Source organism: Podarcis cretensis (assembly GCF_951804945.1).
Source record: "Podarcis cretensis genome assembly, chromosome: 6".
NCBI lineage: Eukaryota > Metazoa > Chordata > Lepidosauria > Squamata > Lacertidae > Podarcis > Podarcis cretensis.
Window position 1 is genome coordinate 95,780,509 of NC_137175.1, and position 24,656 is coordinate 95,805,164.

The window sequence follows — 24,656 nt, forward strand, 5'->3', positions numbered from 1 at the left end:
AACATTGTCTTGTGACAAGCCTTTCGCTGCACAGTGAAGAGAGCAGAAACCAACAAAAACAATTGCCCTGTGGTGCTCTTCCAGAGGGCTCAAACAGAGTTGCTCAAACAGAGTTGCTTATGCTGAACTACGCTTAGAGGAATCGCTTCCAAACATCTTAAGTTGTACAATGTTTTGCTTAGCATATGGCTCTCCATTTCAGCTTCCCAACCCAAATGGGCAGTAGGTAGAGCTGGACTTTGTAGGGGGACAAGTATTTTTGAGAGGTCCACCATTAATCCCAGCCATTATCTTCCCTGCAAATGCATACTGTGACCTGTCTTTCACGCCTGTACTATCATCGATAGGTCCATGTATTTGCTGCCCAGGGAGTAACAGCCTTTGGGTTGGAAAACCCTTGCCCTAATTGCAGATTGTTGGGATACTGCCAGGGAGACAAAGGCCATCATGCCCCCACGCCGTCATGCGTCTGATCCGTCGATCTCTTGTAGAAACGCAGTATCAGTCAATTAGTGACACGAGCCTCAGAAATAGCTTGCCACATTCCAGAGCTCGTGCACGCTCTATCAGCAGAGTTCGCACAACGAAAGATACACTCAGGAGAGCATATTTACAACTTTATTCAGCATTGGTCAGAACAAAGAAAACATGACTGCCTGCTTCGATGTCCAGACACAGAGAGAAAAACAACAGCTATATAACAAAACATAAACTTCCTGTGAACAGGAAATACGCAGGCTGTGACACAACAACCTGCTCCCTTTTAAGGTGGAACGGAAATGGTTGCTTGTGTTTGTGTAACACCCACCAATGAAAAACACTATTTTTTACATTCTCAGTGGTACTGTTGTCATAAATGGAGATTAAGAGGGATGACTATTAAAGGCCCGCTTAAACCTGAAGTCCCATTGGGCCAATGCCCTGCCCCTATCGCTATCACTATGCAACATCTCCTCCAGAGAGACCCAGCATTCCAAAATCCCAATATCCCACCCAGGAATACAGTCTTTGTGAATTCTGACATGAACTGCACAGCTATCAGTCTGATTTGATTACTAGAACCTATTTATTTGTTATATTTGTTTCCTGCCTTTCCACCAAATGAGGCTGGCTTTCACACAATAGAGTTCAATGCGACTTACCTCTGAGTAGACATAGTTAGGAGTCTAGCCTGTGCTCTTAAGACTCATTCCAACTTCCTTTTTGTTTGGAACCAGCTATTTCTCATATCACAGGGCTTATGAATTTGCTGCCCTGAACCTCTTTGGGAGGAAGGGCAGGATATAAATTCAATAAATAAATAATCCCATCTAGAACCCTCTTGCCTGAGAGCAAGCCTCATTGAACTCAATAGGACTTACTTCTGATAAGACAGGATTAGGCCTGCTCTGTTAGGCTTCTAATGTCAATGTGGGCACACTTCAATTCCCAGCATGCAGTAGTAGCAGCAGATTGTATAAACACACAATATTGCGCAAAAAACGTTTGCACGCTGCAGAAGACATGACTGGCAGGGATTAAAAGGCTTGGAGAAACTCCAGGTTATGGGAACTGTTTCATTAAGAAACAGTAGGTGCCTTGCGAAAGTGAAGTTGCAATTGCCTCACAGGAAGGCAATCAGGTTTCTGTAATGTTATTATGTAACGTTCACAGATTTGGAAAAAACAAACAGTGGTGTCAGTCAATGCTGCTTTCATTCACACAAAGTGAACCTGGTCCTGAAAATGAAAGAAGATGTGAAGAGCAACAATTTTTGCACCTGTTTCCGTTTCCATCGGAATCCTCCAACATCCCTAGTGATGTCGCAAAAGCGACATGGGCCAAAGAGAGACACGATTGTCCCAACCCAACTTGAAACTTTCCAGACAACCCAGCCTCAGCCTACCTCCCCACTCAGCCTGAAGTGGCCCAGACCTTACTGCATGCCTTCAAACAGCCCACACTTCTCTTTTCCAATCTATTTCACAAAAATGGCTCACAGAAACATGAGACTCCTATCCTCCCTTGCTGATAGCTGCCATAATTGACACTACCACAAATTTTCAGCCTTTTCTTCCTCCTGCCTAGGGAGGAACATGAAATATTGGGGGTACCTTCCATGCGCCGTCATGATTTCTGTGACACTACTGGGCTCAACTGCAGACTTTTTCTCCTCCACTCCAACTAGGTACCCCCTTAACAGCGCCGGCCCAGGCTGGATCCTGGAACTTCCTGAACAAGGGTCACCACAGCCCGGATTGGCAGTGTTAACAGAGTTCAAATTTCACATTGTGTAAGAAAAACCACTTGACTGAAAATTGGCTGGGCTTTAAAAAGTACGCACGGCTTTGCCCGTGGGCAACTGTGAGCAAGCCATCTTTAAAAGTAGGCAAGAGGTACACAATGTGCCAAGAAGTACAGAAATTTTGATGGCAGTTTGTTAAGCGCAAATGTAGAACCCTCTGGCTTTTGTGTGGCTGGAATGATGCCTACTCTGCAAAAGTTAAGAGTCACAAGAATCCCACTTTTTTGCCTGCGGCCCCATCCACCCCTGGCATGCGGACCCTGGAAAGCTGCCCACAAGAGAATGTGAAAAATGCTTGCCATTGCTTACATGCAGACATGGGACCGCAGAACTATGCGTGCAAGGACCCAGGCCCAGAAGCAGCACTTGGCACAGTGGGGCCATGGGCTCGAGAAGGCCCGTCAAAGCGGCTGATCCTCTCTTTTCTGTTTGCTTAATGTCTCCTTTTTGGTCCAGTGCTCAGCAAAGAAGCTGAAGCTGCGGAGAGACACTCACATCTTTATCACCCCAGAATGCCTCGGGGTTCTGATGTCGTGCCCAAGGGTATTCTGGGAGAATAAAAATGGTGGCGGCTGAAGCCGTATCACACAGCAACTCTCTTCTCATCGCTGGACTGGCTGCCATACGACATCCCCATCTGACCTACAAAGCTCACCAGAGGCTGCGAATGAAGGACAGCCCTAAGCCCCAACACTGAGAAGTGCCCAGCAGCTGAAGTCATCTCCCTTGCTCCAGAGAGCCTTTGTGCACTGTGCTGAGGCTTGAAGGCATTCCAGGGTAATAAATATGGCAGTGTTATGGAAAAAATACTTAATTTTGAACAGCAGCTGATAAATTCACATCATCACCATCACCATAATCAATATAGCAGCAGCGGGAACAGCAACGAAGACCATCTCAGGGTTTGAAATATTGTGAAGGCTTTAGAACAAGTAGAGTGACCCAATCGAGGAACTATTTCACTTATTCAATGACCAACTTCAAAACCAAAAACAGTAGGACGGATTTGGACAGTGATGCACAAAGGGCAAGAGACCACATTTGGTCTCGCTTACCTTGATCCTCTCTAACTGTTGCAATTCATGTTCTGCATCTGGTTGAAGATTTACCATCTTCTGGCGTGTTATCGTCGCTACCATCTCCTTGCAACAGCTGAGGAAATACATGTCACTGTACCCACAGCAATAGGTTACGTCACAGCAATGCCACTTCAATATGAGAAAGCCAGTTTCATCACGTTCCTTCTGTCATGAGGACCATTTGCATTTGAAGTTTACAAATGAGAAAAGTGGGGCAACTAACTGTAGGCAAGGGGGCGGGGCTATTTGAAAGCCAGGAATTACTTGTTTCAAATCTTATCTCTGTGAATTCTCTAGGAAGCCCTGAAAAATGTCAACCCATTATCTCAGCCTCCGTCCCCATTCTGCCTTCTGAAATATGAGAATGATAACACTAATCCTAACTAACAGCATTGATCAGGATTACTGAGAGAATGTACGCATGGAGCACTCTGTCTGAAGTGCCCAGTGCCATTCTTCTTGACATCATTATATGCTCAGTATAATTATAATTATAGTGAAAATAATCATTTCATTGAGGACACAAAATCTTTCATTTTCTAAGCAAGCTTTTCTGATGAGCATTATTCTGGCAAATTCATGCCAGGAAGAACGTTACCTGCTTCCCTCTCGGCTGACTCATATCTAGAGAGATGGAATGGTGTCTGTTTGCTGCCTGCAATCCTGGTTTGGGCTTTGTTGCCTAGATTTCTGGGAGAGTCCCCAGAAGGATTGCTTAATAACCCAGATGAATTTTAGTATTTATAGAGTGTTTTCAGAGTGTATGAAATGCTTCACATACATCATCTTATGGCAATCCTTACAGCAACTAGATAGGTGAATATTATTGTGTCTAATCTTGCAAGGGAGGGCTGAGCTTGCCTAAGGATACCCAGTTCATCTCAACTGCGAGAGTCAAAACATCTCCTAGGCAACACCAGCACAATAATAATAATGATAATAATAATAATAATAGGTAAAGGTAAAGGGACCCCTGACCATTAGGTCCAGTCGTGGCCGACTCTGGGGTTGCGGCGCTCATCTCGCTTTATTGGCCGAGGGAGCCGGCATGCAGCTTCCAGGTCATGTGGCCAGCATGACTAGGCCGCTTCTGGTGAACCAGAGCAGTGCACGGAAATGCCGTTTACCTTCCCACCGGAGCGGTACCTACTTATCTACTTGCACTTGATGTGCTTTTGAACTGCTAGGTTGGCAGGAGCAGAGACCGAGCAACGGGAGCTCACCTCGTCACAGGGATTCGAACCGCCGACCTTCTGATCAGCAAGTCCTAGGCTCTGTGGTTTAACCCACAGCACCACCTGTGTCCCTTTTAATAATAATAATAATAATAATAATAATAATAATAATAATAATATATTATTTGTACCCCACCCATCTGGCTGCGTCTCCTCAGCCACTCCGGGCGGCTTCCAACAAAGATTAAAAATACATTAAAATGTCACACATTAATAACTTCCCTGAACAGGGCTGCCTTCAGGTGTCTTCGAAATGTCAGGTAGTCGTTTATCTCTTTGACATCTGAAGGGAGGGCGTTCCACAGGGCGGGTTCCACTACCAAGAAGGCCCTCTGCCTGGTTCCCTGTAGAACCAGGTGGAACAGGTGGGGCTGAGGCACTAAAACAAACCGGGCCACAAAAACCTCATTCAGTACTTGGTCATGTCATGATCTACATCTATACCACATATAAATAAAAATGTGTGTTCATCCTCCAGCAACCTTGTGAGGGAAACATTACTGTTCACTTACTGTGTGGGTAGCTGAGACAGAGATTTCACTAGATGTGCCCTATCATGGCCACACAGCTTTTCTGTCATGGCATGGGCTTCCTTCCCGCCTGGTGGGGTGATTTTATGAAGCAGATGAGATTCAGTGGGATCAGCAATACCTGACTATGTAGCAGGAGAATGTGCTCAGCTTTGCAGCCAGGCCTGTGGCTTCTCCTTCCAGCTTGAAAATGTTCAGCAGCTTCCTTTCTGCCTGCCTTGCCGCTTCTGCATCAGTCAAGGGGAGCGTATCACGAGAGATGTGGTCTGGAGCCATGTGGATGAGCAGGTTGACCATCCACTTGCTCAGAGCATTGTGGAAGTCGTTCAGCTGTAGGAAGTTTAGAGCAAGGTGGATTCAAGCTATACCACAAAGTCACAGCATGAACACTAGGGCTGAAATCCTAGGTCTGCTTGCACAGGAACAAGTCCCAGGGACTTACCTCTTTTCTCTGTACATCTGTACACATGTACAAGGGGGAGCTTTTCAGATCCAAGACCTATCCTTAGCCTGCAACAAGACCCACTTTTTATGTTTTTGTTTTTTTAGCTTTGCTATAGAAATCTACATCTCTCCAATTCTGCATCAGCTGCAAATTGACCATTTCAACTGCTCTCAATACAGACACGCAGCAGAACTGCTGGCCTTCAAAAAAGGTTGCCTCTTCTCTCTCTGCCTGACTTACTTCTTTGGGATTGGCTGCTTCTAATCAAGACACACACTCGGAAGAGTGACGCATGCAGAAACACAAGGAGGGCCTCCTCTGAGCACAGGTAATTATTACCGTACACATAAAAAGGTTTACATTTAGAGTGTTTTAAGAGTGAAGTTTGCCTTCCATTTTAGTTTGAAACAAGTGTGCCTCTGCTGTTAGAAGTTGGAAAAACACCAGGACACCTACTTCATGGCTGAGCTGATCATTTTCTTTCTCGGAACCACTAGTGGTTGTCAGGATCCACTGCTGAATCTTCTTGAACACATCCTCAGGTACCAACCTTAAAGGAAACAATTCAGTCAACAACAACAACAGCAACATAACCCACTAGATCAGGACCAGGCGCTACCTTAGACTCTTAACTTCCAAAATCATTATTAAAATGGGCTCAAAGAACCCCCAAATTCTGAGCTGAGAATAAAATTCCACACACTGGTCAAGCTGAAAGTATAATTTCCATTTCAAAGGATGCAACACTGATTTGGCAAGGGTTGCTGAACGCTCTTCCTCATAACGGTCTTCTCAGAATCACATCTTCCAGACTTTATTGCATTCATGAGAGAAAAGACATGGAGCTCTTCTATCTTTTCTTTCATGGTAAGAAAACAAGAGATGAGCCAAGATTACAGGGGAAATCATTTTTGGCAATGGCAATAATTGTCTTCACCAGTTGTCATCTGTGTGACTTCCATGGTTCAATATTACAGGGATTGATGACAATTTTTTTGCTGGACCCCAGCAATCCAAAGATGCCTTGTTGCTCTCTCCCATACAAGCCAAGACATGGACAAAGGACTTTTAAAATTGCATGGCGTAACATAGGTTTTTGCTGTGCCTCCCTGTCTATTTGTCCTATTGACTGCTCTTGAGGGCCCTTGACATATGCAACAGAATGAGGTAGGAATGAGGTTGTGGAGAGCTGAGCGATGGAGTGGGGCATTTCCATCTGAGCCTAGTAGAAATTTGACACTGCATAAAAACGAATCCTCTTGCAAATAGAAGGCAAAGGTGTCGGGGACAGAGGTTCTTGCATGTGTCCACCAGACTTGTGACACAGCCAAAGCAGGAGGGTGTGTTGGGGCAGAGCTGTGGCAGAGTAGGGCAGAACGGCAGTGAGGGTGGGGCTGTGCAGCTGGACCAATTCCCCTCCAGGTAAGGTGTAGCAATGGCATCAGGAGGGGGGCTCCACACAGCTGACCCATACTGATCCACTACTGAGCCAAAGGGCTCTTTAGTCCAAGCCTCAGTGTGACCAGCAGCAAAGGCTCCTTCAGATTACCAGCAGAGCTGCAAGGAAAGGGAGAGCTCCGTCTATTCCCCTCTCGCTGTTCATGGCAGAGGGAGGGGTTAAAGAGCCCCTGCCAGCTTTTTGATTGGGGCAGGAAGAGGTCAGTGGTGGGTGCCAATATTGCTGCACTTTAAACTCTTGCTGAATTCAAAATTCTGTTAAAATTATTAGTTAACAGTTATTCAAATGTGTCTCCACCCAACCATCTGATCTCAACTGATGACTCAGAAGTGAAGGGCTCTGTCATCTGAAAGTTTATATCAAAAGATTGTTATCTGTCCAGATACAAGTGCTCTACAGAAGCAAAGCAAACAGCTTTGAAAATCATCTTATCTTACAAGCTATGAAATGCTCTAAGCCTTCGGTCCTCTACAGTGTCGCCGGAACCAATGAAGCTCAAGAGATCGTCTATCTGGGCTATCCATTCAGAAACTGTCTGGAAAAATTTTATCCACTCCGTTTCATGCATAGAACCCTTTTGCTTGTTGGCAAGCAGCTTGAAGCTCCAGTCTTCCAAACTGTTGATCAAAGACGTTAAAATTCTAGCAGATCCTGGAGAGAACATAAAAATGTAAAATAACAAGAAATGATGTAGGAAGGCAATTCGAGTTAAACATAAACCTAAGAGGTGGAAACACCATGCTAAGGCAATGGTTTCGCCAGTGCAAGCAAGATTTTCTGCTTGCCCCACAGAACGATGCTGTTATACAAATCTACAGTGAAACCACAGTTGGAGTACAGTTTACAGTTCTGGTCGGCTCATCTTAAAAAGGAAAAGGATCAGAAAAAGGTGGGCAAAATGATCGAAGGGATAGAATGACTGCCCTACGAAGAAAGGCTGCAGCCTCTGGAACCTTTTAGTTTAGAGCAGGCACCCCCAAACTCGGCCCTCCAGATGTTTTGGGACTACAACTCCCATCATCCCTAGCTAACAGGACCAGTGGTCAGGGATGATGGGAACTGTAGTCCCAAAACTACTGGAGGGCCGAGTTTGGGGGTGCCTGGTTTAGAGAAACGCCGAGTGAGAGTCAACATGATAGAAGTTTATAAAACGATGCGTGGCATTGAGAAAATGGAGAGAGGAAGTTTTTTCTCCCTCTCTCTCTTGTAACTTTAGAACTTGCGGCCATTCAATGAAACTGAACGTCGGAAGATTTGGGACAGGCAAAAGAAAGGACTTATTCACACAGTGCACAAACTATGGAACTTGCTCCCCAGGAGGCGGTGATGGAGGGCTGCCAGTGGCTACCAGCCGTGAAGACTATGCTCTACCTCCAAGTTGGAGGCAGCAGTTCTTCCAAATCCCAGTTGCTGGGAACCACAGAACGGGAGAGGTGCCCTTGTGCTCATGTTCTGCTTGTTTCCCATGGGCATCTGGTTGGCCACTGTGAGAGCAGGATGCTGTACTAACTGGGCGACTGGCCTGATCCAGCAGGCTCTTCTTATGTTCTTATGAATTGTATCAGGAAAAGGTTCTTAATTTCCTTTGCCAGAGGTGCTCAAGAAAATATTTTTGGGAAAATCCAGCTGTTTCTCACCGTTATCTCCACAAATCCTTATACGGTACTGCTCACAGAGAAGAGTGGACTGCTTGTTGATTCTCTCCAGCATTTTCAACTCAACAGGCATCCTTCCATTGAGAGTCTTGTGACGCCCATGCACAACAAGTCCCAGGTCCACCCATTGCTTCTGCAGATTAGTAGTCACCGTGAGGGGCTCTTGTCTCAGAAGGAGGATTTCTCCACCAAACAGCGCCAACTCCTCATTCAACATCTAGCAGGAGAAGGGACAAATGCCATAATTTCCTGAAAACTTTCTCAGGGACTGTATGCTCAGTTCAAGTTCACGCAACAAGGTGAGCTCCCATTGCTTTGTCCCAGCTCCTGCCAACCTAGCAGTCTGAAAGCACACCAGTGCAAGTAGATAAATAGGTACCACTGCGGCAGGAAGCTAAATGGCATTTCTGTGCACTCTGGCACTCGTCACATTGTTCCACTGTGCCAGAAGCCGTTTAGTCATGTTGGCCACATGACCCGGAAAGCCTAACGATTTTAGGACCAAACGAGATGTGAAATCGTGGGCACTGGAAGGGTACCACAGTTTATTTATTTATAACTTACAGAAAGTCAACCCTTGCTCCTTCTGGAGGCTCCAAATTTGACTGAAGTAATGAGTGATGTGGGGATACTCAACCTTTTCCCCGTGAGCAATTTGCCTGGTAAGACTTGCTCTGCCCTCCCCTATGCTGCTTTTCTCCACGCAGAAGAAAAAAGATAACACATAACTTGTGTCCTTTCACACAAACTGGAGAGGAGTGAAGCAGCAGAGGTAATTTTGGTGAACACACACACACACACACACACACACACATAAACAAATCTGAGGAGAAGCATGAAATTCAACATGAAGACTGCTGCTTTCCTTGAATTCAGAGCCCTGCCCTACAGCTGAAGTAAGCAAAGGAATTTCACACTCTTCCTATGCCATATCAAGCTTGCCCTTTACTGGCTGCAGTGATAATATGAGTCAATGAATGCATTGGTAACATTAGCAGAAGCAGTCCTAATTAGGGACTGAATGGCTGCACAAGCCACTTTTAGCTTCCTAAGGCAGAAAAACATTTAAGGACAATAAATAAAGTGATGCATGATCGGCTGCCTACAAACAAGCATATTACCTGCAGGGAAGACATCTAAATACCCAATACATAATAATATTTAATACCGTGTTCGTTGTGATTGGTACTGGAAACCCCTTACCTTTTCCCAGACCTTCAGATCCACAAGGATTTGATCCAATAAAGAGGCTCCTTTTGCAAAAGTGTAAGTTCCTTTTCCACTGGGAAGTCAAAGAGAGGAGGTGGGAATTACATAGCAATGAATACACACTCTGGTCCAGGGTGTCTAAAATCGGAATAAACTCCTGCTGTGTGCATACCTTGCTTGAGACACAAAGAAAGAAACTGAAGCACTTTCAAGGGCCTATTGTTTGGAACTTACTCTGAATGGGTTTATCACTGTGGCTTTGCTTAATTCATGGATGCCACAAAGGGTCACCATCCCTTAATGCATCGCTTGGTCAGTCTAAGGATTTGACAAATGAACTTTAATATTCATTGATGGCCTTTGCAATGCAGCACCTATCAGCAATTAGGGGAGCACAAGAAATAGTTCAGAGAGAGCTTTCCAGTTTGAAATAAGGGAGAAGCAACTTGACTATGAAGCAACTTGTGTGAATATATTCTCTGAGAAATACAAGCAGGTTTGGTGGATTCGCTGCCTGCTGCAAGGTTATCTGTTTACTTCTAATAGGTTCTGCTTCTATAACTGTAAATAAACCAGGTATTTCAAAGATAGTTAAGGAGTAAACCTTGCACAAATTTCAGGATTGACGAAACAGGTCAGCTGTATGTGAAACTAGTGTTAGCTCAGTGCTGATGGCAACCTGATGTTTAAATCAAGTACACATAGTGGCACCCTTAAAAAATTGACCTCCTTTTTTTTTTTTTTAAGGAATCAGAGGAAGCTGAGCTAATAAAAAGACAGTTGGAAAAATATGTATTAACAAAGCTATATTCGACGGATGAAAGTACATTATGTTTTGAGAATCGTGGACTCAGGGACAAAGAATTATGAAGCGTTAAAATCGAGATGTGGAAAATATGGAAACAACGGGGAGAAGCAGGACTAAGATGTGGAGATATGCTTCAGAGATCCAGACCACAGGGAGCTCTGAAAAATTAATAAATATAATTTGGACTGTAATTGGTCTTTTTTATTTTAGTTTTTTTATTTTAATTGGAGTACTATGATTGGATATATTAAATGGATGTTTTTTATTGGACAATTAAAAAAAAAAATAGATCTTTGACCATGTACTGCTCCAGTGAATGTGGAAGGCAGCACAGAGGCCCCCCATTAATAAAGGATCATTCCTTGAGACTCACAGAACGTGATTCTGGAAGTAACTGAGCCAACCAGCCAAACCATTCTGAATACTCCTAGCCCTGTCCCTACTGGTTTCTTCAGTTTGTTCCACTTCTGTGCCAATTTGGCTCACGCGTTCCCGAAACTCCTGTGTCAGCTCCTGTAGAGTGGAAAGATCAGTCGCATCCTGAATGAATCACAAGAGAAAAATGGGATTGGGGGGGGGGGGTAGAGAAAGAATCCATAAGAAAAATAGATTTTTAAAAAAGCCATAAAGATCAAAATAATCATAAAAGCCTGTTTACAGCAGTCATCTAAATTGCTAAGCAAATAATACTATGCATATTTCCACAGTACACACAGCTAAAATCTTACAAGTGCAACACTGACATTCAAACATGCATCGCTGGACATATTTAGACTGGGACATAGGCTTTTAATCATATGAAGCACTAGACACACTGCTGCCAGTCAACACTACCAGCTTTTTAGCCATTTTGCCAGCCTGGGCCCAACTAACATGGAGTGTCATAAAACTGTTCTAAATATACAGTCGTCCCCAGCTCCCTGCCCCACTTCTCTAAGAGTACTCGAGCAGAGATGTAATCCAGAAAAATAGACTGTGTAATGGAGACACATATGCCCAGAAACAATATTGTTGCCGTTGTTGTATTTGTATGCCACCCTTCATTCAAAGATCACAGGGCAGTTCACAACAGAAAAATACAACACGAGAACACAAACCACATTGGAAAACAAAATCAAATCAATAATCCCCCCCTCCCACAAACACATTTTAAGGGCCATAAAATGTTTCATCAGCCAAAAGCCTGGTTATCGAGAAGCATTTTCAGCTGGTGCCTCCCTGGGGAGAGCATTCCACAAATGGGGAGCCACCACAGAGAAGGCCTGTTCTCATATTGCCACACTCCAAGCCTCTCATGGAGGAGCCACATGAAGAAGGGCCTCAGATTATGATCAGAGGGTCCAGGCCAGTTCATATGGGAAGAGGCAGTCTGTGAGGTATTGTGGTCCTGACCATTTAAGGCAGGGGTCCCCAAACTAAGGCCCAAAGGACTCGTTTATCTGGCTTGGGGCGACCCCCACTGCCGCCACCTGCTCTTATCAGTGCTGCGCTGCACGGCTGCCCACTTCCGGGTCAGAGGAGCACCAGAAATAGCTTCTGCGCATGCGAAAGCGTTATTTGCACATGCACGTTATTTGTGCATGCGCAAGCGTTATTTCCGGTGCACATCCTGGTCGGAGGAGGCCCGTGCACATGCGCACAAGCTATTTCCAGTGCTCCTCTGACCCGGAAGTGCAACAGAAATAGTGTGTGCACACGTGCATGGGCACGTGTTCACCCGCCCTCCGGCCCGCCGTGTAATCGGTGCTAGAGACACCAGCCCGAGGCATGGTAAATTTGCTGACCCTGATTTAAGGCTTTATAGGTCAAAACTAGCACTCTGAATTGGGCCCAGAAACTAATGGGCAGCCAATGCAGTCATGCCAGGATCAGTATAGTATGCTCAAACCATCTTGCCCCGGTGAGCAACCTGTCCACAAAATTTTGCACCAGCTGAGGTTCCTGAACTGTCTTCAGAGGCAGCCCTATGTATAACACATTGCAGTAATCTAACCTAGAGGTTGACAAAGCACAGGTGACAGAGATTAGGCTATCCTTGTCTAGATAGGGGCACAGCTGAGTCAGCAGCTGAAGCTGATAGAAAGTACTCGAGCCTCAAGTGACAGCAAAGGATCCAGGAATAGCAGCAAGCCACACACACAGCCATTCTGGAACAAACAAACAAAACTAGCTGACATCCCTTTCCCAGTTAGGTGCTCTTAAGCAATTCTACCTGTGATGCCAACATCATAATGAAATGTCTCATGCCTTTGACCCAAGCCTTTTCACTGTCATACATTCTGCGAGCCAAGATCAGCTTGTTCTTTTCAATTACCTGAAATGGAACATAAGGTGATTAAAGGGATGGAGTGTGCCCAATTAAGTATGCACAGCACAGCTTAGACGTTTGAGGTGTTTTGTCAACAAAGCTGTAAAACTAAATTAAAAACTGTTAATCATTTCTCAGTTAATCTGAGCAGCATGTTTTAAGTGTTAAAAAACAACAACCACAGGTGGCAAATGTCCTCTTTGCAGCATTCTTCCTTCTTATAGAAGAAGGGATATTTCTTCTAACCTGACACCCGATACAACTCATGCATGCATCACAACCCAGCACTTGTGAGTGGCAGACACCCTCTTAGAAGAGCGCTTCTCTTTGGAGAGAAGATGGGGAATGTCTTTTCACGAGGACGCCTACTGGCATCACATGATAACATTGAGACAGCTGTTCCGTAGTCTCCTTGTTTCGCAAAAAGACCTAAGGTGTGTTCCCTCAATACAGCTTTCTTCATCAAATGGCACTCAAGATTACAACATGGAGGAGGAGGGAATTGTGAACTGCACTGGCCAGGAAGGTGCATTGCAACAGCAGTAGAAGAGGGGCAAAACCATCACCGTTCTCTTCCCCGCCCCCCACAAAAATAAGAAGAAGTTTGCACTCTGCAAATTTGTACTTTCTAATTAGTTTGAAATTAAACTTAGTGCATTGTGCTATGAACCACATATGCACAGGGATGTTTTGAGTTCTGGTGGATGCCTACAATACCAATGTACCAAAATATATTCCCCTGCCAGTGAAGATCCATTTCCAGAATTACAACTAACTATTTCAACACAATATTTATGTTTTTAAGGAGAATAATAGCTGGTTAATGCTCTAAAACAACAACAACAACAACAACTTCTGTGTTACATTCATATGGAAATCTTCCCATCAATTAAAATTAACACAAACAAACAACTTTAAGGCACAATCCCTTAATTCTTGAGTTTTTCAGGATTTGATGGAAGGCCCCTATACTAGCGTATGTTGAGCTATGCCCATGTCAGGGAACTGCCATCGGAAGAACAGGTGGTGGAAAGGCTCCCGGAGAATACCAGAGACACTGCAGCAGAAGAGGGAACCAGTAGGGGGGGAGCAGGAGCTCCAAGGGAAAGGGAGTCGGAGGGGAGGCTCTGGGATACTTCCAGTGAGAACAGTGAGGAGGTATCAGGACCCCCTTTAGGGACCCCCATCCCTCGCCGGAAACTGTCACGCAGAGAATCCAGGAGACGCGTTTCCGTTAAACAGCTTTTATGTTGGAAACGTTTCCGCAAACGCCCACTGTCAGATTCTACCAGCGACTGACGGAGCCATGGCAAAGGGCTCCGCTCAAGGCAGAGATTTACTACACTGAGTAATCTCTGAGGGATCAAGCTTTTACGCACAAGCAGCTCATTATCCCATCACAGCAATCTGACAGTCTCTGAAAGCAGCTTGTGCAAGGAGAGGCATCATGAGCAACCCAGCCGGAGCCGGAGATGGGGGAGCAGCTGCAGCCAGTCCAAGCCTGGAAGAAAGGTACAGGATGTTGGAGGTCCAGTTAGCTCTGCAAACGGCTAGGCTTGAGGAGAGGAGGGCTCAGGATGCAGAAAAGGGAAAAGCCACCCAACTCTCGAGGAAGGTGCCAGGACTGGTGCAGAAGTTTGGGGGTGATCCCAGGAACTATCAAGCCTTTAGGACAGAGATGCAATATGCCCTCAATCTGCAGTTTGATGATTTTCCTGATGAGGAATTGAGGGTAGCGTTTGTGATTGGCCATCTCGAAGGCGGGGCGAAACACTGGGTGAGGCCCCTAATGGCAGCCAATAATGAGGTCCTAAAGGACACAAGGAAGTTTTTTCGCGCCATGGATCTGATGTTCTCCAGCGAGATTGAGCAGGGAGTGGCGCGCAGACAGTTAATGGCGTGTAAACAAGGGAACCGATCTGTCCGGGAGTACTGGACTGAGTTCACCATGTTGATCCATAAATTAGGTTGGGATTTGTCAGCGGAACCGATACAAATGCTGTTCGAAGAAGGACTATCTTCGGCAGTGAAAGACGAACTTTCCCGGGCGCCCAGGGCGGAGTCTATGGACCATCTGACTAAATCCGCGCTGGCCATAGGAGCACGCCAGGAGGCCAGAGCCCTGGAGAAGCGGGAAGGGAAAGGGGAGCGTTGGAGGGATTTCCGCATTCCAGAGATTCCAGAGCAGCCTTCCCTGCCAGCAGAGCCGATGGAAATTGGAACAGCGTGCGCGCGCGCAGTTTCAAACCCCAGTGAAGGGCGGAAGAAGGAGGGAAAAGGCGCCAAGAAATGTTTTCTCTGCCAACAGCCAGGTCACTTTGCCAGAGTTTGTCCGCAAAGAAAGGAATGGCAAGGAATGGCGGGAGCTGTTGGGGGGGAGGCAGAGGGAGCTAAGGAGCAAGTAAAAGCCAACGCCTGGCTGCCACCATCGGGGCACAGCAGCCAGGCCAAGGAACAGTGAATGTGCCCACGCCAGAACCCCCAAGACCAGCTCTTGTAATAGAGGTGTTGCTAGAGCTGGCAAACGGACACCCACTAAAGGTGAAGGCTCTATTGGACTCAGGCAGCTCCTGCAACTTTATGAGTAAGGAGTTTGCAGCCGAACACCAGATACAGACTATCCCCTTAAATAACCCTCTGCAGGTGACCACAATTGATGGGAGGGAGTTGTTGGGAGGAGCTGTTAACCAGCAGACGGTCCCCATGATAATGAGGGTGGCAAGGCACACAGAACGGATAGCGTTTAACATAGCCACCTTGGGGGGAGCACCCATTATTTTGGGAATGAGCTGGCTAGCGCTGCATGATCCGCTAGTGGGATGGCACCAGAGGGTGGTTTCCTTTGGGTCAGCGCACTGCCTGGCATATTGCACGGAGAGGGAGAGCCAAGTAGGCACCCAAGCCACTCTAGCAAGGATGGAAGTAATAGACCCAGGGAAGGTACCACGACAATACGCCGATTTAGCTAACGTCTTCAACGAAAGAGAAGCAGATAAACTACCCCCACACAGACCCTTTGACTGTCAAATCAACTTACTCCCAGGAGCACAGTTGCCAGTTGGCAAGCTGTATGCAATGTCAGACAGAGAGATGCAGGAGTTAAGGGAGTTTATAGACAAAAACCTCAAGCGAGGGTTCATCAGAGAGTCACGAGCGGTGGGGGGTAGCCCAGTGTTTTTTGTGGACAAAAAAAATACAGATAAACCGAGATTGGTCGTAGACTTCCGGGCCCTAAATGCTGTGTCCGAACCAGTGGCTTTCCCCATGCCCAGGATCGATGACATTCTGACCAGGGTGAGGAAGGGGAAGATTTTTACCAAGTTGGACCTAAGGGGGGCGTACAACCTGATACGTATGAGAAAGGGAGACGAGTGGAAAACCACTATGTTCACCCCTTTGGGGGCCTTTGAATACCTTGTTATGCCCTTCGGCCTCCAGAGGGGGTCGGCCATTTTTCAATCGTTCATGAATCACGTCCTAGGACCATTGCTTTACAAGAACTGCGTAGCGTTCTTAGATGACGTACTAGTGTACTCAGAAAATGAGGAGCAACATGTGCGAGATGTACGAGAGGTACTGAGCAAACTGCAAGAAAACCAGCTGTGGGTGAAACTGGAGAAGTGTCAGTTTCACGCCAGAGAGGTGGAATTCCTGGGGTACCGGTTGTCAGACAAGGGGCTGGCCATGGATCCTAGCAAGGTTCAAGCGGTACTGGAATGGAAACCACCGAAAACTAAGAAAGACGTGCAAAGGTTCTTGGGTTTCGGAAACTTCTATCGGAAGTTCATCAAGAACTTTGCCCACTTAACGACGCCCATCACGGACTGTCTCAGCAGTAAGAAGAAATTTGTCTGGACGGAAGAAGCGCAGCAAGCGTTTGAAAGGTTAAAGAGAGCGTTCGCTTCGGAAGAACAACTCTTACATGTGGATCTGCAGCAGCCAATGAGAGTGGAGACCGACGCGTCAGACAGAGCGGTGGGCGCCGTGCTCCTACAGCCGGGAAAAGATACGTCAGAATGGAGACCGTGTGCCTTCTTCTCGCGGAAGTTGAACAAATCCGAGAGGAACTATACAGTGTACGACAGAGAATTACTCGCCATCCATGAAGCGTTTCGGAAATGGCGACACCTGTTGATTGGGGCGCAGCACAAGGTTCAAGTGCGGACAGACCACAAAAATCTAGAATACTGGAGAACGGCCCGAGTACTGAACCAGAGACAAGTAAGATGGGCGCAAGAGTTCTCCAAGTTCAATTTTGAAATTCGCTACGTGCCAGGGCCAGAGAACGTCAGGGCGGACGCTCTCTCCAGAAAACCTGAGTACTTGGAGGGGGAGGGAGCGGCGGAGGAAAGACATATCATCCCCGAGGACCACTGGGTTTGTGGGGCGGCATTGGTGGGGCAAAGAGAACTGGTGGAGGGTACCGAGAACGATGAATACGCCCAAGAAAAGCTCAGGGAACTCAGGGGAACAGGGGAGAACACAGGGGGTTTTGAGGAAAAGAACGGAAAATTGTATTACAAAGGAGCACTCTACATACCAGATGGGGAACTAAGAGGCCGAGTGCTCAGACAGTTACATGACAGCCCCACGGCGGGGCACTTCGGGCAGCACAAAACCATGTGGTTAGTTACCAGGGAGTTTTGGTGGCCCAAGGTAAGGGAAGATGTACGGAAGTATGTCAGGGGATGCGACAGGTGCCAGAGAGCAAAAGGAGAGAGGCTGGTGCCAGCGGGGCTCTTAGAACCCTTACCCACACCAGAAAGACCATGGGAGATGGTATCCATAGATTTTTATGACAGATCTGCCAAAATCCAGAGGAAAAACAGCTGTCATGGTGGTGGTGGATCTATTAACTATTAACTATTAACCATTTTATAGCCTGCTCACATGCCGTCACAGCGGAAGAAACCGCAAAGTTGTTTGTAAAGCACATTTTCAGGTTGCATGGCGCCCCCTTGAGGGTGGTCAGCGACAGAGGGAAACAATTTACTTCCAGGTTCTGGAGGAAGCTAATGAGCTTGCTGCACGTGGAGGTAAGTTTTTCCACAGCCAGACACCCAGAAACAAATGGGCAGGCAGAAAGGGCAAACGGGGTGTTGCAACAATATCTGAGGTGTTATGTAAAGGACAGAGAAAATGATTGTGTAGACAAGTTACCTCTGGCAGAATTTGCCTACAACAACGCGGAGGACGTGTCCACAGGGATGAGTCCCTTTCTGGCAAATTATGGGTGTCATCCTTGGGCATTTCCAGGAGAAGGAGGGGAGAGGTGGAGTGTACCGGCGGCGGAACATTTTGTTGAAGAGATGGAAGCGATCCACCGTCAGCTCCAACTCAACTTAGAGAAAGCCAAAGAAGAATATAAGAAGCAAGCAGACAGAAATAGGAGGGAAGGTGAAACCATAAGGGTGGGTAACCAGGTGTGGCTATCCACCCAAGGACTGCCGTTCAAGGGAGGGTGTAAGAAATTGAGACCCAAACAGTTGGGACCCTTTGAGGTCATACAACAGGTCAACCCAGTAGCATTCAAACTCCGATTGCCCAGTGACATGAAATTGCACCCAGTATTTCACAGGTCATTACTGTCGCTATACAGAGAGGGATGTGAGTGGGGGGAACATGAGAGGGAGGTCACCCAGACACCCGTCTTAGAAGAGAGAGAACGCAACATGGATGTGGCAGGAATCATTGATTCCAGGTGGAAGGGAAATCAGGTGGAATACTTGGTAGAATGGGAGGGGGAGGAAGAGTCAGAAAACACATGGGTACCGGCAGAGGAAGTCAAGGACGAGATTTTAATAGAAACGTTTCATCGGCGTTTCCCAAGAAAACCACAACCCGTGGCACGATTTAGGAGGGAACACTTCGGGACTACAGATGAGGAAGGGGAGTTTGAAGGGTTCCCAGAGTCAGGGGTGGAGGAGGAAACAGATTCTGATGAAGGAGAGGAAGACGGGGAAAGAGACGGAAAGCCGTGGCTAGAAGTGTTTGAATCCTCTGATGATGAGGAGAGTTCCTTCCGGGGCTTTCCATCCTCACCGCCAGTAGGAGAAGAGGCGGGAGGGGGTGAAGGGGGCCCTGGGGGGGAGGTGGATGTCAGGGAACTGCCATCGGAAGAACAGGTGGTGGAAAGGCTCCCGGAGAATACCAGAGACACTGCAGCAGAAGAGGGAACCAGTAGGGGGGGAGCAGGAGCTCCAAGAGAAAGGGAGTCGGAGGGGAGGCTCTGGGATACTTCCAGTGAGAACAGTGAGGAGGTATCAGGACCCCCTTTAGGGACCCCCATCCCTCGCCGGAAACTGTCGCGCAGAGAATCCAGGAGACGCGTTTCCGTTAAACAGCTTTTATGTTGGAAACGTTTCCGCAAACGCCCACTGTCAGATTCTACCAGCGACTGACGGAGCCATGGCAAAGGGCTCCGCTCAAGGCAGAGATTTACTACACTGAGTAATCTCTGAGGGATCAAGCTTTTACGCACAAGCAGCTCATTATCCCATCACAGCCCACATTCTGCCAAAATGGGACAGTGGTATGTCTCTGAAGGAATGGGACTATGTCAAACTCTGAAACTCCTTCAGATGTTGTTCTTGGCCCCTACTCCAAAGTCACACAATTCAAACCAAAGAAATGGTATTCAGTCATAACACTGCCACTGTTGCGAAGGTCACAGGGTGAGTGGCTGCTTTGTGTTTTGTAATGCTTGTCTTTTCTCCTCATTTTTTGTACTGGCAGTACATAGGATGGCAACTAACTTATGCCAGCATAAGTGGGTCATTGGCTGGAAGGCCCACAAGATTGCTCAACCAGACTTTTTAATTGTATGACAGCTCTACCAAGAAATTAATGTTCTTCATGCCTTTCACCCCTCTGTTCAAAATGGGACAGTGGGTGTCCAATCCTGGCCTCCAATGAAAAGAGGGCACGTTTGGGGAGTTGTCTGTTGTAGAAGAGGCTGAATCAGTTCAAGCAGGAACTGAGCTGAAAGAGCAAACAGACTCTTGTACATTTTTGAAAATATATTTACTTAGACCTTTTGCAGGCTCCATAGGAGGCAGTGGGCACAGTGGTGCCCGCAGCACCATGTTGGCGATCCCTGACTTACTTGCCGCTGTAGAGCTTTATTTTTTAAAAAACTATACAGCTAGCAGAGAATGAAATGCAATGTGCCTATTCTTCGTTGCCCTCTATAAAATGGAAATACAGTGGTGCCCCGCAAGACGAATGCCTTGCAAGACGGAAAACTCGCTAGACGAAAGAGTTATCCGTTTTGGAGGTGCTTCGCAAAACGAATTTCCTATGGGCTTGCTTTGCAAGACGAAAATGTCTTGCGAGTTCCTGCGGGGTTTTTTTCCCTCCCCCCCCTTTTTTCTAAGCCGCTAAGCCGTTTATCCGCTTATCCGCTAAGCCGCTAAAAGCTGCTAAACCGCTAATAGCGCTAATCCGCTAAGCCGTCAATGGGCTTGCTTCGCAAGACGAAAAAACCGCTAGACGAAGAGACTCGCAGAACGGATTCTTTTCGTCTTGCGAGGCACCACTATAATTTGTTTTAAAGGAGATACTTTTAGTTACTTTTAGTTTAATAAATGACAAAGCAACAGAAGCAGCCAAAACAATCCAAAGCAGGGGTCGGCAACCTAAGGCCCATGGGCCGGTAGTGGCCCACGAAGCTTGCCTAACCGCCCCCTGCCGCCACGCTGCTGCCCCTGCCACCTCCTCTTACTAGCGTGGCGCAGTGCGGGGACCGACTTCTGGGTTGATGGCGACTGTGCGCATGTGCACGGGTGCTCCTCCGACCCGGATGTGCGCTGGAAATAGCGTGTGCGCACACGTGCGGGACAGAGAAGCGCTTGTGCGCATGCACACACACCATTTCTGGCACACTTCCGGGTCGGAGGAGAGCTGGAAATAGCGTGTGCGCACACACACACCGGCGCTCCTCTGACCCAGAAGAGCGCGTGTGCACAGACGCTCCGGCCCATCCTCCGACGGATGAAGTGTCCACCGGCCCATCCTCCGATTAAGGTTGCCAACCTCTGATCTAAAGGATCTTCTAGCAGAAGCACTGGACATAACAGGGAGAGAATAGCATTTTTAGCAGAAGCACGCAATGCCTCTTTGGCCAGCTACCTTGAGAGCCAACTCATACGTAGCATTGCTCCACAGCTCTTTTTCTTGGGTTAACTGGTGGATCTGGGCCTCAAGTCTTCTTCTCTGCAATTCATACAGTTCACGATATTCATCCAAAAGGCTGAAAGGGTAATGACACAAGATATAACTATAAAGGCCTTCTACTATTCTCCTACAGCAACCCTTGCTTCCAGTCTTATCTGGAACTCACTTTGCATTCATCTCGGAATCCTGTACCGCCTTTGCCAGCTCCTCATAGGCTTTCTCTGCTTCAACAGTGACTCTACGGTCATGTTCTCGGATGGTATTAAGCTCCCTGCAGTTGAACAGAGCAATACCCTCAGTTGCCTTGTACAATCACAACTTTTATTTGCAAAGTTGAATGCAAACACCAGTCAATATCATCACCTTGTCAGTTTTCCTATAGCTTCCTTGAAATGGAATAATTCATCTGTAATGTGTTTGTCCATTACTCTCTGTGCCATCATTTCTCTGTAGAGATTTCTCATCTGTCTTGGAATTCGTTCTAGCAGCTCAACATACCTTTGTCTGTAGGAGAGACGACGTCAGGAAAAAGTGAGGCGGGGGGCGGGGGCGGCGGAATAGCCCTGCTTCACTTAAGCATATTTGCTAAGCAATCATTTAAAGAGAGAATCCTTTCTGAAAATAGCTGGGGAACAATAAATATAGAATAAAGCTTTTTGCATACAAGAAGTTAGACCTTTCAATACGCTCAGAATGCTGAAAACAAGTTGACACTACACAGCAAAACTGCCTTATCTGTCTTGACACTCATCAATATTATAACCTCAGGAAATATACTGGTGTATGAGGGGGTAGCCAACATAACGTCCTCCATATGTCCTTATGGGGAAACTAGCGCTAGTTGAACCCATGCAAAACCAACATTTAAATTCCATTTCCAGCTGACTGCATGCTTCAGCGCTGCAAAAGAGCCCTAGTGCAGAAGTCAGCTATCTTTGTCATCGTGTGGATTGGAATAATCATGCAGCATCATTAAAATGTAATAATCCCTGAGATATGTGTTAGGGTTTCGTTTCATACTTTGCTAATGTTTGGGCTTGCTTGCTCTTTGGTAAATTAATAGATTATTGATGCATTTATTGAGGAGCATGAGAGACAACTTGAGTCAAATCTCTCTGCACAAGGTGGAAGGTTTTTATATTTAAAAGGTGTCAAAGAAAGATGACAAAGATAGCTGACTTTGCAGTGCTGCAAAATGCTGCAGCTTCATAATTCTTCTTCTGCTATCCATGGAGATGGCATGCAGGGCAATGATGTCCTGCCTCCTGGCCCCTGGAATCATATTCAGACACCTCTGCTCTCTCACATTTCACCAGGCATTTCCCACACACTTTCAAGCACACCTTGAAAGAGGAAATAAAGAATGTGGGATGTGACATCACATGGACTAGCAAGTAGTTTTAAAAAAAAACAAATCAAAGGCAACATTCCCAGAAAGCTGACTTCTGTGTCTAGTGTAGTACCACAAGCTGAGTTTTTTCTGCACTTGTATATAATTGCACAGACACTCAGCCCTGAAGTGCAGGCCAAAACGGTCACCTACTCCTCTTCTTGCAGGACTAATTTTAAGGTGCTGAGCTCCTTAGATCGCTGACCTGAGCTTGGAAAGGAGCTCTCCCCGTTCTGCGCAGTCCACACTGACTTGCCGGATGATTTCATGAAACACTATGTTGTAGATGTTCTGTTCCACCTTAAGCACCTCCAGGACATTGTGCATCTTGGGAAAGAGGCAAGAAAGAAGTCGTGATTTTTGAAGAGCTAAGCACGAGCTGTTTGATACTGTCTTTATTGTCACCACTGGGGCTTTTTATTGCTTTTATTTCTAGGCAACCTTGAAAGTATTTTTATTGAAAGGAGGCATGTACATTATTTAAATTAACAAATTAATGCCAGTCAGTTAAATGCTTCAGTCATGTTCTTAATTTATCAGGTGGATAATATTTTTAAATCACAAATGTGTTTGCTTGCATATATGTTTGTCCCTTATCTTAAATACTGTATTATTAAAGAATTTACAAAGCAGTGAAAGTGCTAACAAGCCTCCCCTGACATTCTTAAAATGCTATGTCTGCCTTTGCCCTAAATACTACATTTCATGTTGTACTTCAGTATATTATTTCTCTCCATCAGGTAATCTAAGATTACTCCCACTTATTCTTTCAGTTTGACAACACAACAACAAGCCTCTTAATGGCAACAAAACACCTGATAAGTCAGGAAAGAACTATGTCCAAACTCCACAGCAATATTGTGTCATAGTATATGAATCCAGGACAAGGCTAGTGAAGAATCCAGATTCTTCCTTCGTAGCCTGGCTTTAATTTAAGCCATGGCTGCAGAGGAAAAATGCTCCCTTGCAGGTGCAACTTAAATCTAAGCCAGGGATGCAAAGGAAGAATTGGGAGTGCCCTGAGAGTGAACTCCTGCTTCTTTCTTTGCATCAAAAAGTCAGTTCTTTTTGAATGTGGCACCTTTTCCCGTTGTCATGGCAAGGCAATGAAAAAGAGTGCAAAGTGTGGATATTTCACCCCTCCCATTGCAAGAATCTCCTGACAATGTTTTCAGAAACGAGGGGGCAGAAACTGCTCATGGCTTCTTCCGCTCCAGTCTGAGTGTTATCTGTGTAGAGATAAGATGACTGCTTAAGCAACTGTAACACCCATGCAGTCCAGCAGTCTCCATTAATCTTTAGTTTCTAGTTTATTTTAGTTTGCAGTAGCTGTAAAAGAATAAAAGAATAAAGAAGTTATGCTTCAGAGCCGTCGTTCGTGTAGTTCATACTCTGCTGTGCTCTGCTGACTTTGGCACTCAGTTTGTTTCCCTGCAGTGGAAGGTCTCTGGAAGTGCTTTCCCAGCTTGCTTGGCCCAGTCAGGGCTGAAGAGGTTGAGCCCAGTCATTGGCACTGGCTCAAAGGCGAAGCCGAAGCAAAGGAAGAATCGGTAGCATACTTAAGAGTGCACTGCCAATTCCCCTTCCCCTTCCGCAGCTTGAACTCTCATATATGATGTCATGTCTAGGGGAGGTGGGCATCGCTCGCCTCAAATGGCTGGGGGACAGCCTCTAAGGTCCGGCAGGCCTAACGAGGCCCATAAACTAGAGGTTCACCAGCAATGATGTACAGTATAACTAGAAGTGGGCAATATCAAGGAGGATGCGATTGAATCAGGATTGGCAGGAATTATTTACCTGTGAAACCCCTGTTACGCCAACATCCTTATTATTTGTTCCAGCCCTTTCCAGCATGGTGTCCATCACCTTCATCAGCTGCAGGACCTCCAGCCTCCCAGACGGCTTCCTAACAAGGCAGCAGGAAAGGGACATGCCTCTGATTCACAACACCTTCTATAGCATGCGCTACAAAAGCATCTTGATTCAGAGTGTCACTCACATGGATGGGAAAACCCGCAGTCTGTTTTCATCGTCTTCAAGTAGGGTTGTATATTTACTGCAACAGATTAATAATGATGA

General features: G+C 46.3%; 1 protein-coding gene across 1 annotated transcript in view; it reads right to left on the bottom strand.

Moving 5' to 3' along the window:
• AXDND1 (axonemal dynein light chain domain containing 1) overlaps positions 1-24,656 on the bottom strand; it is a 47,119-nt gene that overhangs the window by 12,601 nt on the left and 9,862 nt on the right. Inside the window, 14 exon segments of the mRNA XM_079981194.1 lie at positions 3,340-3,436; positions 5,250-5,458; positions 6,030-6,123; positions 7,470-7,683; positions 8,670-8,904; positions 9,891-9,969; positions 11,078-11,244; positions 12,917-13,018; positions 21,143-21,263; positions 21,354-21,458; positions 21,551-21,691; positions 22,783-22,904; positions 24,375-24,483; positions 24,577-24,633. Of these exon segments, the coding sequence (XP_079837320.1) occupies positions 3,340-3,436; positions 5,250-5,458; positions 6,030-6,123; positions 7,470-7,683; positions 8,670-8,904; positions 9,891-9,969; positions 11,078-11,244; positions 12,917-13,018; positions 21,143-21,263; positions 21,354-21,458; positions 21,551-21,691; positions 22,783-22,904; positions 24,375-24,483; positions 24,577-24,633 (1,852 nt within the window).